At 28.3% G+C, this 14,325-nt stretch overlaps 1 protein-coding gene across 4 annotated transcripts; it reads right to left on the reverse strand.

The window, feature by feature from the left end:
• Positions 1 to 1,836: 1,836 nt before the first annotated feature.
• Positions 1,837 to 14,073, reverse strand: LOC106684049 (protein phosphatase ppm-1.G). Of its 4 annotated transcripts, none has more exons than XM_014425892.2 (10): positions 13,853 to 14,073; positions 13,366 to 13,633; positions 11,592 to 11,783; positions 10,471 to 10,586; positions 9,313 to 9,437; positions 8,962 to 9,060; positions 7,561 to 7,717; positions 5,967 to 6,201; positions 3,580 to 3,797; positions 1,837 to 2,174 (listed from the first exon to the last, which is right to left on the reverse strand). In XM_014425892.2, the coding sequence occupies exons 1-10, from the start codon at positions 13,961 to 13,963 to the stop codon at positions 1,989 to 1,991; spliced, it is 1,707 nt and encodes a 568-aa protein (XP_014281378.1). In that variant the 5' UTR covers positions 13,964 to 14,073; the 3' UTR covers positions 1,837 to 1,988. The 4 variants fall into 4 exon arrangements, with proteins under 4 accessions (XP_014281378.1, XP_066907808.1, XP_014281380.1 ...); XM_067051707.1 differs by having other exon boundaries at positions 7,564 to 7,717; positions 11,604 to 11,783; positions 13,853 to 14,072; XM_014425894.2 differs by having other exon boundaries at positions 11,604 to 11,783; positions 13,853 to 14,072.
• Positions 14,074 to 14,325: the final 252 nt, after the last annotated feature.

Raw genomic sequence — 14,325 nt, forward strand, 5'->3', positions numbered from 1 at the left:
GATAAATCTAAGTAAAATCGCAACTGTTTTATTAATGTATTTATAAAGTATAATTCTGAAGAGTTAAATGGAAAAATTCTTTTGAATAGGATTTAGGATGAGTGTAATTTCCGAAAAAATGTTTACATTTCATTCTCCTAGGCCTCTCAGTGGTTTTTATGGGAAATCTCTTATATTTTTTCTTTAACATGTTTATACATATATATTAAATGCTAGTAATATTATGTGTATAAAGAGAACACAAAAATGAATCAAGAAACTTTGTTCATTCAAATAAAAAAAAATTGTTTTGATAAATGGATGTTTATATTCATATTGTAAGAAGCACTCTGATACATCTTCACAGCAGACAGCCCTCTTGAATGTATATATTCGCCCATTACTGACAGGTTTCATGTTGTATTTAGCAACAGAAATCAACTAAAAACATTTAATGTAAAAAATAAATAAATAAAAAAACTCATTCTTGTTTCATGAAATAAGAAATAGATACAATTGGCATGTTCACAGTAACTTTTATTTCAGATACAAAAATAATTCTCTAATATTGAATTACATGTAGTAGAAATTTTTCCATATATTTACAATCGATTGGAATTTCACTTCATAATTTAGTCTTAAGAAATATTTTATAAAAGGAAACAATCACAATTAAAATTATATAAAAGTTTAATAAACAAAATCCAAATTATTAAAAATTAAATAATGGAAATTGGACAGTTGCATGCCGTTAAATGAGAAAATAATATTAAAATAATCTAGGCTGGCTATAATGCCCTCCACATTTGATTATCAGGTACAAAGTTTGTGCCCTATATTATAAAAACTATATTAATCAGATAAATGCACATCATTTATTTGTGTACATCTAATAATCTTTATGTAAAAAATGTTGAGACATTTTATTGTTTTAAAATCTACTTATAAAATAATTTTCACAGTTAAGGAAAGTATTAAGTATTTAAACCCATTCTATGCGAACATCTATAATTCAATAAATTGGAAGGAAGGTGTTTAATAAGTTAACACCATGTTGGTTATGTATTAATGAAGAAACTGAAGATCAATAAAAATCATTTGTAAAATCAAATCAACTATTAAACCTAATAGTGAAATAATTAACTGTTTAGTCGAGCTAGCATGGAATGGGTTAAATAGGTTAGTTCATATATTTTTTTTTATTAAAAAAGAAATCCACCTGTGAGGTAAATTCTTAAATTATGTAACTAAACATATTCATCACTAAGTTATCTTAACTGGCACTATTGACAATTTTTTTTTAATCAAGTTAAGTAATCTTCTACTTGGTTAAGATACATTTTTTTTAAAACTGTATATATATAAGCAGAGATCTTATTTATTTATTTATCGAACATACACTGCTTCAAACAATCAATGAGAAATATATAAATTAAGTGAAAAAAAAAAGAAAAGAATCATTCATTAAACTTCACTGTATCAGCAAACCACATAAATATACAAAATACTATAATTTACAAACACTACTTAAAGAAGAGGGAGGGAATTTTATTCTTTAAGCAACAGGCAATCACAAAATTAAAACTTGTCAAGACCTAATCCGATAGGAACATTTTGAACATTCTCTGTTGCATTTCGAAAAGAAAAGAAAAAAAAATTACATTGTAATAATCCCCATAAGAAAAAAAAAGGCGGAAGATTATTTACAAAGTAGCCACTTAATAATACAAATGTAAACAACACAATAATATTCTACAATGGAAAATAATTTAATAATTCTATTAAAAATGGAACTTTGTCCATGCTTATTATTAAGTAGGAAATATGCCAAATTGCATCATGTTTTTCTTTTTTTTTTTTTCACGGTTCGGGCATTATGAAAAATATTACTAGTATCATGGTTTCAAATGGACATTATCAGCTGTTGAGCTGTTTTATAGCTTTTTGTTAAAAATTAAAATGGGATAATTAAGTTTAAATATGAAAAATATATAAACTTTAACGACTGTTTATGCTTTTTCACATTCAGTGTCTATTTTCGTTCTTTTTGTCTCTTCTAAAGAGCTATCTGTTTCCTCACATTTTCTTTTGGAGGATACTTTGTCACTTGGAAATAACTGAACAATAACACAGGTCATATTATCACACCCGGTTCCATCACCAAGTGTGTCTTCTGCTAGGCAATTCTCAAACAGCTGTAAAAATAATTTCAATCATTTGAATATATTTACACACACATATGAAACATTAAAAATAAATAAATAGCATTAAAACAAAAGGACCTTGAATACACTTAATATTTTCCCACATATTTATAATTTAAAAAGCTACAGAAATAAATTAAATACAGTAGAACCTCGCTTATGCAATTATTAATTAAAAAATTATTTAGAAGGTGCAGTCAAAAGAAAACAAAATTGTCTTCTTTTGACCGCACCCTCCACTATCTTCTACATAATTTGAAATAATATGGTTAATCATTTATATATAGAATATTAATTTAACTCATATATTAGGTAAAAATTAAAATATAATACAAAACATGATATATAGTTAAAATATATAATCTTGTGCAAGAGATACACTTCAAGACTATAAACTTCTTTTGCTATAGAGCCTGAAGGTAAACTTCTTTACAAATATATATATACACATATAATATTAATATATGATGAAGTTAAATTAAATAAGACCAACTTGATAAGATACTAGATAACAATTGTTTTGTATAATGATTTGATTTTGATATATAAACAATCAGATACAATACAAAATTTATAGAGGCAATAAGTACAGTAATATATTATAAAACTAATAATAAATTTATAAAAGGAACATGGCCCAGGTGCGGTCAAATAGTAATTAAACTATTTATATTGAGCCTATGTTTTGCCCCATATTAGTAAACACAAGAATGAATGTATGTATGTATTCTTGTGATCACCTCCATTCAGTAAGCTCTGCAAAGTGAGGCGAAACATTGGCTCGTAATCATTTTTTATATTACCCACAGTCAATCAAAGATCTTCCAGTAACAGTAAGTAATAAATTTATAATTAGGTATTAATAGTTGACTGTAGATTAATATGAGCACATGGTCGGGGTGTGGTCCGCAAACCAATACACTAATAAACAAAATACAATAATAAATAAATTTTCGTTTATTTGTATACTTTTTTTGCTGACCACACCACCGAATATCTCCTCATAATAATAAATTGATTAAACCAATTTAATACAACAAAAATTTCTTTAGATAATGATTTGATTTAAGCAAACAAAAATCTTTAAGTTTCTAATAGTACTCACTAATTCAGTCATTTTGTTTTGTTGTACCGAACTTAGTGTTTCCTCGACATTTCATTTATTTATTTTATGTTTACTGCCGACTAAGCAGGGTTTTACTGTATTTTGTTTAAGCTTTTAATTTCGTAAGCAGTAGGGAAGAAATAATCCATAAATCTAAAGTGTGTTAGAACATATATAAGGCTATCCAAACCAAATGGTTCAATGCTATCGACACCAAATATACCTACATCTAAAAATAATAAAAAGGAATATAATCTGGTGACATTATGAAACTATGATAAATTAATTTACCTTTTCACAAATTGAAGAAAGAGTTTCTCCTTTAGCAATAAGTGGCCTAACAAAATCAACAACTTCTTGGCTCGACATAGAATTCCATATACCATCGCAGGCAAGCACGACAAATTCATCTTCCCCTTCTCGTAAATCCATAGCTTTGACATCAGGAAGAGCAGTAATCATCTGCTCAGCAGCTGACAAATCACTTCGTTTCTTGTACATGTGATCACCTATAAAGAATAATTCCTCTTATTAAATTGCATTGAATGTCACAGTTTAAAAACATTTTGTGAGAACTAATATGATCGTCAATAATATACTATTGAATATATTTATTGAATACTTAATGTAGTTAACAATACCTAAAAAGGACAATCATTATATTGAATATAATGATCTTAAACCGTAACATCTTAAACGCAGCACATAGCAATAAAATTAAACACAAAACATAGCAAAAAGACTACTGAGTGCTTTTTACACTATGCCACTTAAATTTACATTTAAATAGAAAATGCTCAACCCTTGCAACGTTGCAATGATTATCTGAGCAAGTTGGAGGAGCACTCTGCTATTCCAGAACCAGAAGTGGACAGAGCCAATGATAATTTACTATTACATATATTTTGTGGTGGATTTACAGTTTTAATCTCAAACTTTCCATATATTATGTAAGGAAAGAAAGAAAAAAAAAAACAGTTATTTTATCCCAATGTTTCGTTACTTTAATGAAAGCTAAACAGTTAGGGAGAATAAGAAATAGCAACTGTTTTAAAGGTACAAAAACTTCATTTTTGATTTCTTTTAAGTAAAAAAAATTATGTCATTTACTTTCATAAAATAGTTGACTCTATAACTAGACTATACAAAGGATTGAGTAAATGTCATTAAAAAGTAAATATTGAAGTATGTAAGATACACGCCTCCTGGAGTTTAGTTTATTTCAGAAAAACCTATCATTTTCCTTAAGTTTTCATTCTGAGCTACATATCCATAACTTTTGTTTAACTTAGTTAAGTACAACAATAAAAAACTTCATTGCATATAATTTAAAGTAGAGTAATTTCTCCAAAAGATGACCCCTAATATATATCTATACATCTAATAGTTTCTGAGACATAGTTTTTCATAAATCAAACGATTTTTCAAAACAATAAAAAATTTAAACTACATTAAACTAGCTTTAACTTGAGTGTTGGCAGATATCTGAATATATAATGATTCCTGAGATCTATTTTTTCCAAAATAAATTCTCTTACTACTGATTTTTCATTATAAAACGTTGCTTTTCAAAAAAGTGTATCTCGGGAACTAATGAACATAAGCAGCTCTACTACGGCTTATATTTTAACAAATTTACTCTACTTAAAATGCTGTACTATTAACTATTTTAGTGTTGTAAGAACTTTTAAATATGTGGAGTTCCAAATGAAAAAAATTTTTTTTTTTTAACATTTTAAAACAATTGCCATTTATTATAGCCCCTAACTACGGTTGGCAGAGTCATCAATTTCAATGCTTAATTGTATATATTTTTCATTATAGTATTAAAACTTGGGATGAAATAACTGTTTTTTTTTTCCCATCCAGGCTCTTGAACTATCCGCTCACGCTAAAATAAGATGGTGTATAATGAAATAAATTGCCCTTACTGGTACGATTTACTATATATAGGGTGTTTTTTTAAGCCCGATAGAACTTGAAATTGTAAAAAATAACACAAAAAATTAAATTGTAATCAAAATTTTTTTTTTATTCGAAAGATCAATACGTGACATTAACATTTGAAAATGATTTCGGGCATATGGGCACCGCGGCTGTTCTTGACGAAGCGCATTCTGTAAAATTGTGTTCAGCGATGAGGCGCATTTTTGGCTTAACGGGTTTGTTAATAAGCAAAATTGCCGCATATGGTCGTGCGATTTGACACCTCTCGATTATTTCCTGTGGGGCTACGTGAAGTCACTGGTTTATGCTGATAAACCAGCAACAATTGACGCCTTGGAGGCCAGCATTGTTCGTGTTATTCGTGACATACGGCCAGCAGTGCTCGAAAAAGTGGCCCAAAATTGGACGTCCAGAATGCGCTTCGTCAAGAACAGCCGCGGTGCCCATATGCCCGAAATCATTTTCAAATGTTAATGTCACGTATTGATCTTTCGAATAAAAAAAAAATTTTGATTACAATTTAATTTTTTGTGTTATTTTTTACAATTTCAAGTTCTATCGGGCTTAAAAAAACACCCTATACTACAATATGCAATAAAAGTATTATATTATAAAAATTCAAGTGATAGGCTCTAAAAACTACTGCAAATAATAATTAGGGAAATTTACATAATAGATTCAGAATTAATAAAATTATTTCTATAATAATATATATATATTTACATATTTACCTAAAGCTCTAGATAAATTGAGCCCACCATTAACCCTCCCGTCAGCAGTAACTTTTCCACCAGCTCCTGTTATCCTCTTCAGTTCGATTGGGTCTTCTGGCTTATGATCAACAGATAGATCGACCGCTTCACCTTTCCTACTAAGTACAGCACGTGAGTCACCAGCATTGGCCACTATTATACGGTCTCGTGTGACCAAAGAAACTACAGCAGTACATCCTGAATCATTTCCTGGCTAAGAAAAGAAAAAAAAATTAAAAATAAGGTAAAATGAAATCATCTATTTATGCCTAAACCAAATTTATGCTTTAATATTGACAAAATTATGTAATTATTAATAATTTAACAATTTTGTCAATACTAAAAAGTAAATTGGGTTTATGCACAAAGAAAATATCTTATTAAAATTGTCACTTCACTTCTAACCTAATCAAACATTATCAAGGAAACACAGAAAGATAGTCCGAGTAACAGTAAAGAAGGATACAGTAAGAAAATTATTTGTAGTAAGGTTACTAATAAATAATTTTCTTACTATTTTGTACTTTTATTGACCACCACCTAGATGATCTTCCGACAATGTACTTCATACGGACAATAATTAATCTTCTAATTGTTTAGGTAAGTAAATATACGTCATGTCAAAATAATAATTTAGGTTTTATTAGGGAAAGCACTAAAGTTTTGTTATTTTAATTATCTAAAATATAGAATTATCTCTAACACACAAATTTTACAACCATAAATGGAACAAAATTAGGTCACCGATGATATAGTTTATTTAAAGCTGTTTTCTGTTAAAATATCAGTCTTTGTAAATACCATTGACTGGCATGAGCTCAGGGTAAGAATGCGATAAGCCACTATTTTTAAAACAATAATAATTTTGTATAAAATACTCCTCTGTTTCTCAATAAAGATATTTATTTTGTTTCTTGTCTAACACCATAACACCAACATGTTTACCTTTAATATGGAATATGAATTGTATAAAACTTTCCAATAATGCAAATTTCACATTACTTCGCAGTTTTAAATAAAATTTAACTTTTTCATTACATTGAATATTTTCAATTTGTCTTCAACAGAAAAAACAAACAATATTTTTATTTTTCAAACTTACAATATAAGATCTGAAGCAAGATATCCATACATCTAATACAGAATTATTAGATTAAACAGGTAAACAAGAGTATTATCTCAGATCGGAAAAATAAATAAATAATATCAAAACAAAAGGACCGTGAATACACAATATTTTACCACATAAATTTATAATTTAAAAAGCTACAGGAATACATCAAATACAGAAGAACCACGCTTATTCAAATATTAATTAAAAATTATGCAGAAGATGGTCGGGGGTGTGGTCAAAAGAAAACAAAATTTTGTTGGAGTTATAGTGTTAGACAAGAAACAAAATGCCCCCAACTATCAAGAGATGATTGAGATATTCATCCACCTAATATAGAATTAGATTAAACAAGTAAACAAGAACATTATCTCGGATTGGAAAAATAAACTATTTTTTTCCAAAAAATTAGAAACTACAGCTACTAACAGGAGGAATTATATAAACATCCAAAACTACAACTACCTCCTCTGTTTCTTTTAATGAAGATTCTGACAAGTCATCTTCTTCTTGTTCTTCTTCTGCCTCTTCCTCCTCATCCTCATCCTCTTCTTCTTCATCATCTTCAGTATCATCTTCTCCCAATTGTTCATCTCCATTCTCAGTATCATCCTCATCACTGTAACATTTGGCAAACTTGAAAATTAGTAAAATAGCATGAATTCTTTAAATATAAAGAAGAATCATTGACTGAAATTCAACAATATTGTGAAAATTCTGAAAAAAACTGACAACAGAAATTTCTTCTCCTTTTTCAAATTCGGAGACATTGGGACACAAATTATTAAAATACAAAAAGGGAAAAATGTCTAAGCATTTTAAATTTATGATAGTTTTTAATTGTTAATACATGAAATATATATTTAGGGATATAAAATGTAACACAATAAGTATTTTATATATGTATATAAAGTTCTTAATCTAAAGTATCAATTATTAATAATAATATAATATACTTTATGAAATTTAAAATATTGTGAACATGAAAAATTTTTAATCCAAGCTTACAACAAAATTACATATTTCAAGATTAAATCTTGTAAAATTGATGTATATGTCTGTTTTTATCAGCATAGCTCAAAAACAAAAAGTTGTACAAAACTGAAATTACATATTGAAGGTAGATATTAAAACTTTTATTTCATTGAAATAATTAGTCATTTCTCATTGTTATTAATCATATGTGATCAACTAAAGGATTAAGAAGGAGAAGAAACCCAGTAAATGATACACAGATAATACAGATGTATAATATACAGTTGTTTTTGGAAAATCAGTCTAATATAACAACATGTAACCCCCTATTCTAACCATGATGGGGGGGGGGGGGTTCACAGGACTATCATGAAATAAAAGTCGACTCTCCAGGCCGGTTTGAGCCAGTGCCACTGCAGTAATGAGGTTGCTAAGATAGGTTGTACTTTTAACTCCCTTGTACAACTCATAATATGATAACCTAGAGTCCAGACTCATAGAAAAATTAAATAATTAAGAAATAGACAAATGAAAAATAAATTAATTTTTTCTGAGCTCTTCATTAAATCATAAATAAGCATTAAGTAGAATAAAATCATTATTGTTTCATAACACAAGAGGCAATGAAAAAATAGTGGTCAGGCAAGAAGAAAAAATAAGGATGTGATATAAGATTGACAACTAAGGTAGAATTAAAGTAAATAAGTTGTTTTACAGATATTAATACAGAACACAAATATTTAGACAGACTTCAATGGTGTGTCGGTTTAATTCGTTAAAAAAAAAACAGCCAAATATAATAGACGAAGTATGTTTTATAAAAAATTGCCGAGAGAGAATTTAAGGCACATAACTTTGCATAAGTTACATATTTAATTCATTGCTTACCTTGACTGATGGGTGGAAGTGTCTGCTGTGGCATTGAAACTTTCATCATTATCCTCAGAATCACTCTCATCCCCGTCGTTTGTTGTCGTCAAGAGGGACCTAAAAATAACTCATATTGTAAAATATGTTTTATGGCTTAATAAATTAGTTAAATGAGAAAGATTTCAAGTGACTAGAAACAATGCAATAATATCAAACTAAAAGTAGAAGGGACTAATCTCATTTATTTCTTGTTATTACTATTCCTTTAATATGAACAAACAATGGTCATTAAAAACTTTGGCTGTTATAAACCAAACAAAGAATATACAATATATTGTGAACATGGTCAAAAAATTAAATTAACACTACCTAAACATTTTTGCGACTGCTCTCTTAGCTGATAACCTCTCAGAACTAGAAACACCTTCAGCACTTTCTCCATTAACAGAGGAGCTAGAAACTTCATCACATTCATCTGTAGATTTCCCTGAAACCTAAAACAAATATATTATGAACTGATCGAATAATGAACAATGGACTATTAATTTTAATTGAATAAAATAATTAATTAAATAAATCAATTTTATATCCAAATCCGTCTCCACACTTTATTTATTCATTAGTCCAACGTTTCGGCCTTTCTAGGCATCTTCAGGGACACCTTCAATACAAAAATCCTTCTCACATTAATTTATAATTTCTATTTGCAGGCTATTCTGCCCAGGTCATTTTCTTTATTTAAAGTTCAAAACCTCTTTATTTAAAATTTAAAAACATTAACATTTATTCTTTCTATAAGATTATCAACAGTATAAAACACCACACCATAAAGAGGTTTTGAACTTTAAATAAAGAAAATGACCTGGGCAGAATAGCCTGCAAATAGAAATTATAAATTAATGTGAGAAGGATTTTTGTATTGAAGATGTCCCTGAAGATGGCTAGAAAGGCCGAAACGTTGGACTAATGAATAAATAAAGTGTGGAGACGGATTTGGATATAAAATTGATTTATTTAATAAATATTACCTTGTCTCAAAAAATTTTGAAATAATATAATTAAAATAATTAAGGCAACTTGAATAAATTTTGATGAATTGTAACAAAAAGAATCAATGAGACAGCATCAAAAAGAATAATACATCATAAAATCAAGATGAGGAATAGGATGTGTTATATCTACTTATCTAGCTTTCCTCAAAATAATTACTAGGTAAATGATAAAACATTTGTATTATTCAATTAAGCTGAAAGTTGAACCAGGAAATGCTTGCAAATAAACTTGATGAGAAGCGAAGAATGCAACAAATGATCATGCCTCAATTAAACAACTTTGCCAAGTTGAGGAAATTTTATTCAAAAATCATATTCAACCAACAAGGAAAAGCCAGTAAATAGGTTATGAGTTAATCTACAATAGCATCAAAAAATATATTAAAAAGCTGAAGGCCTACAAGCAAATTGTATCTAAAATTCTATAAATAACTTAGCGATATATAAAGTATTTATGATAAATAAAAGAACTAACTGAGGCCTCATTATCTTTTGTCTTTTCCCCATTTGTTTCAGCTGCAGATTCCTCAGCTACACCATTGGTAACAACATCTTGGTTACTGCTGCTACTACTGGAAGTAACTTCTGAATCTGGAAAAATAAATAATTGTATATTTATAAAAAAAAAAAATTAAAAAATTTAATATAAAATAAGGGTACAAGAGAAAAAAGATCAGTCACATTTTATACCTTCCTTTTATTCTATAAATGGAAGTAATCTACACACATAATTTATATAAACTTTTTTGTAATACCTAGAACTCAATTCAAACTATCTTATTAAAGAAAGCTTTCATTAAGCTCTAATAGATGACACTAATAACTCAAATTTCAAAAAATCTTTTTTTTTTTTTCTCCTATACACTTAATGTATTTATATAATACATGCATATAATAAACTTTATGCACATAACTTATAATGTAAAAATTAATTATGATAATTACTATTGAATACGTAATGGTCATTTATTAGAATAACCACTCAACTTACCATTAATTACTTTACCACTCAAATTACATTATGAAACTAATCAAATGTTTTTATTTTCCAGTTTAATATTACATTATTTTGGTTAGGACAGTGATTCCAAAAGCATAATTTTTTTTTTTTAAACAGTACAAAAATATATAATTTGTGTCTAAGAAAACTGACAAGTGCAAACTAAAATTGAATAACTCAAATTTATTTATAAATTATCATGTCAATAAAATAGTAGACTCTCGATTTTCAGTAGGTCGATTGTCAGTGACAGCACAAATGAAAAAATATTTTAGTAAGTACATGACAAAATGATCAGTGACTGACAAACCTGGTTTACAGAAAATTCAATCCCATATTAGAAGAAAGTGTTTTTTAACTAACAAAGAAGAAACTGATTATTTTAAAAAACTATAATTATTGTGTTATTATTTTACATATAACTAACTATATATTAATTTAATATATTTTCATATATTTATTATAAAATAATGGATTTTTGACTGGTTCCATTATTTTTTTAAAATAAATAAGTTATTCATGGATTGCAGTAATCCAAACCATTGTACAACTACAAAGACAATAGGTAGTTGACTTATTTCACTTTATAAAATAACCTGCAGAACTACCAGATGATGATGGTCGAGCTCGGAGATAGGGTGACTTTGAAGACTCTCCACGAATTCTTCGAAGAGCTGGAGTCTTAGGAAGAGTACCATTGGCGTACTTGGCAATAACATCAGCAAGAGGCATTCTTGCTTCTTCTCGTAGACCTTGAACATCATCTTCCTCAGTTTCATCTTCAGTTTCTAATGAATTCAGAAATAACTACGATCAATAAATCCTTAGTTCATAACACTAATACAAGCTATTAAAATCAATTTTTACTTGTATTAAAAATGCCTTAGATCCACTAATATAAATTAGTTAAGTAACAGATCTTTATGTAACCAGGCAACATTAGTAAATAAACACCCACAAGCTTTGTCAGACACAGAATCTTACAATTTCCTCTCTGTTCATAAAAATTTTCAGGAGTAAAAAGAATGTCAGAAGTGGTAGAATGTGTAGTAAATAAAGAAATATTTACATTTCCACAATTGATAACAAATAAATTATTTTAAATTCCTTACATGATAATTATATAACAATTATTAGTTGAAATTAAATAGGAAGTTATCTTTCCATTACATTGCATATATCTTTGTATTTACCCACAATGGATACATAGACCCTTAATAAATTTATTTATGGGACGAAGGATTACAAAAATGCAGATTTAGGACCAATGGTATTGAAAATCATCTGAACAAGCTATGATGGACCAGATCAACAATAAGGCAGTATGTTTTGATCTATCAAAGTTTAAATAAAGACAAATTGAACGAGTGGACAGAATTTACAGATTATCTTCATCAACGAGGAGAAGATGGTTGGGGGTGCTGTCAAAATGAAACATAAATAAGTTAATATACTTATTTAAGTTAATGTACTTATTGACACAATTAAATAAGTACATTAACTTATTTGTGTTTCATTTTGACCACAACCCCAACCATCTTCTCCTCGTTCAAGTCATCCACGGTCAATTATCTCTCATAATTATCTTCATCAATGTTTAAGACATTGTTGTTATTGTATTATTTTTGTTATTGTTGTAACTCTTTTCTTTAGTGTAATCAATCAATCAATTTAAACTGAATTTCAAGCTTTGTTATTGCTAATCCAAAAAAGTGCAGAAAATCGTAATTATCATCAATCAAAAAGATTGAACTTGTGTTTTCCAGGAAATTGGACATTTATGGAAAATTGAACATTTATTTTCCAGGAAGAAATTTTCATGAGGGGTACTGTAATTGACAAACATATCACATCCATATAAGGTGAATTACATGATCTGATTGTTATGCACATATCTGGTATTTAATTCCAACCAAGGATGGGGATACTCAACTACTTTCAACAACCTATAATAAGACACTAAGATGTCTTATCGTGCTCAGGGTTATGTGCTTATGTTCAGGGTCTCCATCATGTAGGAGTGACACTAGTAAATTAGTGCCATATTTGTTTCTATGTAAGGTCACGAAAATGTCAATTGCTAGGCTTCAACTGTAAAACCTAGTTTTTGCTAAAACTAAAAAATTACCTAAGCTCTACATTTTAGAAGATACACAATGTTTTAAATATTACTCACAATATATGCATGACATCAGTTAGAGAAATCAATGATGTTTAATCAGAATGACATAAATAAATAATAAATTACAACAATAATTCACTACACACACTTTATTCATATAGGTTTTAAGACAAATAAAAATAGTAAAATTTAAGTTAAGCTATTTATAAGAATCAAGATGTATCTTGCCAGAACAAAGCAATATGTACCTGAATTTCGATCAGTGGATTTTGATTTTGAACCAGCAATGCTCTTAAGCTCTTCTAGCACAGAATCGGTTACTAATGTTGCATCAAACTCTAAAAATGCATTTTTTAAAGCATTTTCATAATCTCCTTTCTTATAAGCCTCAGTCTCTTTGATTTTATTTGGCAAATGTTTTGATGCATATTCAGCAACTTCAGCGCCACCATGCCCATCATACACAGCGAACAATGATACTTCAGAATCAAATTCCAAACAACAATTATGTGCATCCTGTAAAATTGGAAATAATTTCAACAACTCAACAAAAAATATCAAACAATACAGTACACACATGTACATCAACACCATAATCAATTACTAACACCTCCATAGAGAATTAAAGCTACTGTATAAAATATCTAATTCGTAACGAAACCACACTGATATACTAATCATAAATATTACACTGTAAAACAATTAGTGGAACCAAACTAAAAGTTAACAACTTACCTCCTGTGACACACGCCATCCTTGCATTGAACTTGCACCGCATTTTAACAACTTATTTTCATGGTTGCTTGATATTTTTTCTTTAACGGGCTTCGATAAATACACACCCATTATTGACAAAAAGCAAATCAAATCAGTAAATAAAACCCAACTAAACCAAGAAATGTTTAAGACTACCGTTACAGATGTACCTCAAATCCCATGCCTCAATGATCAGTTTTGGCCGCCAATTCGTAATTGAAGATATATCAAAACAGTTTTTATATTTAATTTTTGTTTAGTAAAGAAGAAAACAAATAGTGTATTAAGTATAAAAGTTTTTATCAGTTAGCTTATAATTAGTTAAACAATTAATTAGTTAAATAAAATTTTAAAATTCTCATAGAAAAATAAGAGCGGGTATTTCAAATATAATATAACAGATCTTAATCCTCTGTTCATATTCCCTTTAAAATCAATAAATCCATATAAAA

Source organism: Halyomorpha halys, unplaced genomic scaffold, assembly GCF_000696795.3.
Source record: "Halyomorpha halys isolate HHAL.00 unplaced genomic scaffold, Hhal_1.1 Scaffold540.1, whole genome shotgun sequence".
NCBI classification, from domain to species: domain Eukaryota; kingdom Metazoa; phylum Arthropoda; class Insecta; order Hemiptera; family Pentatomidae; genus Halyomorpha; species Halyomorpha halys.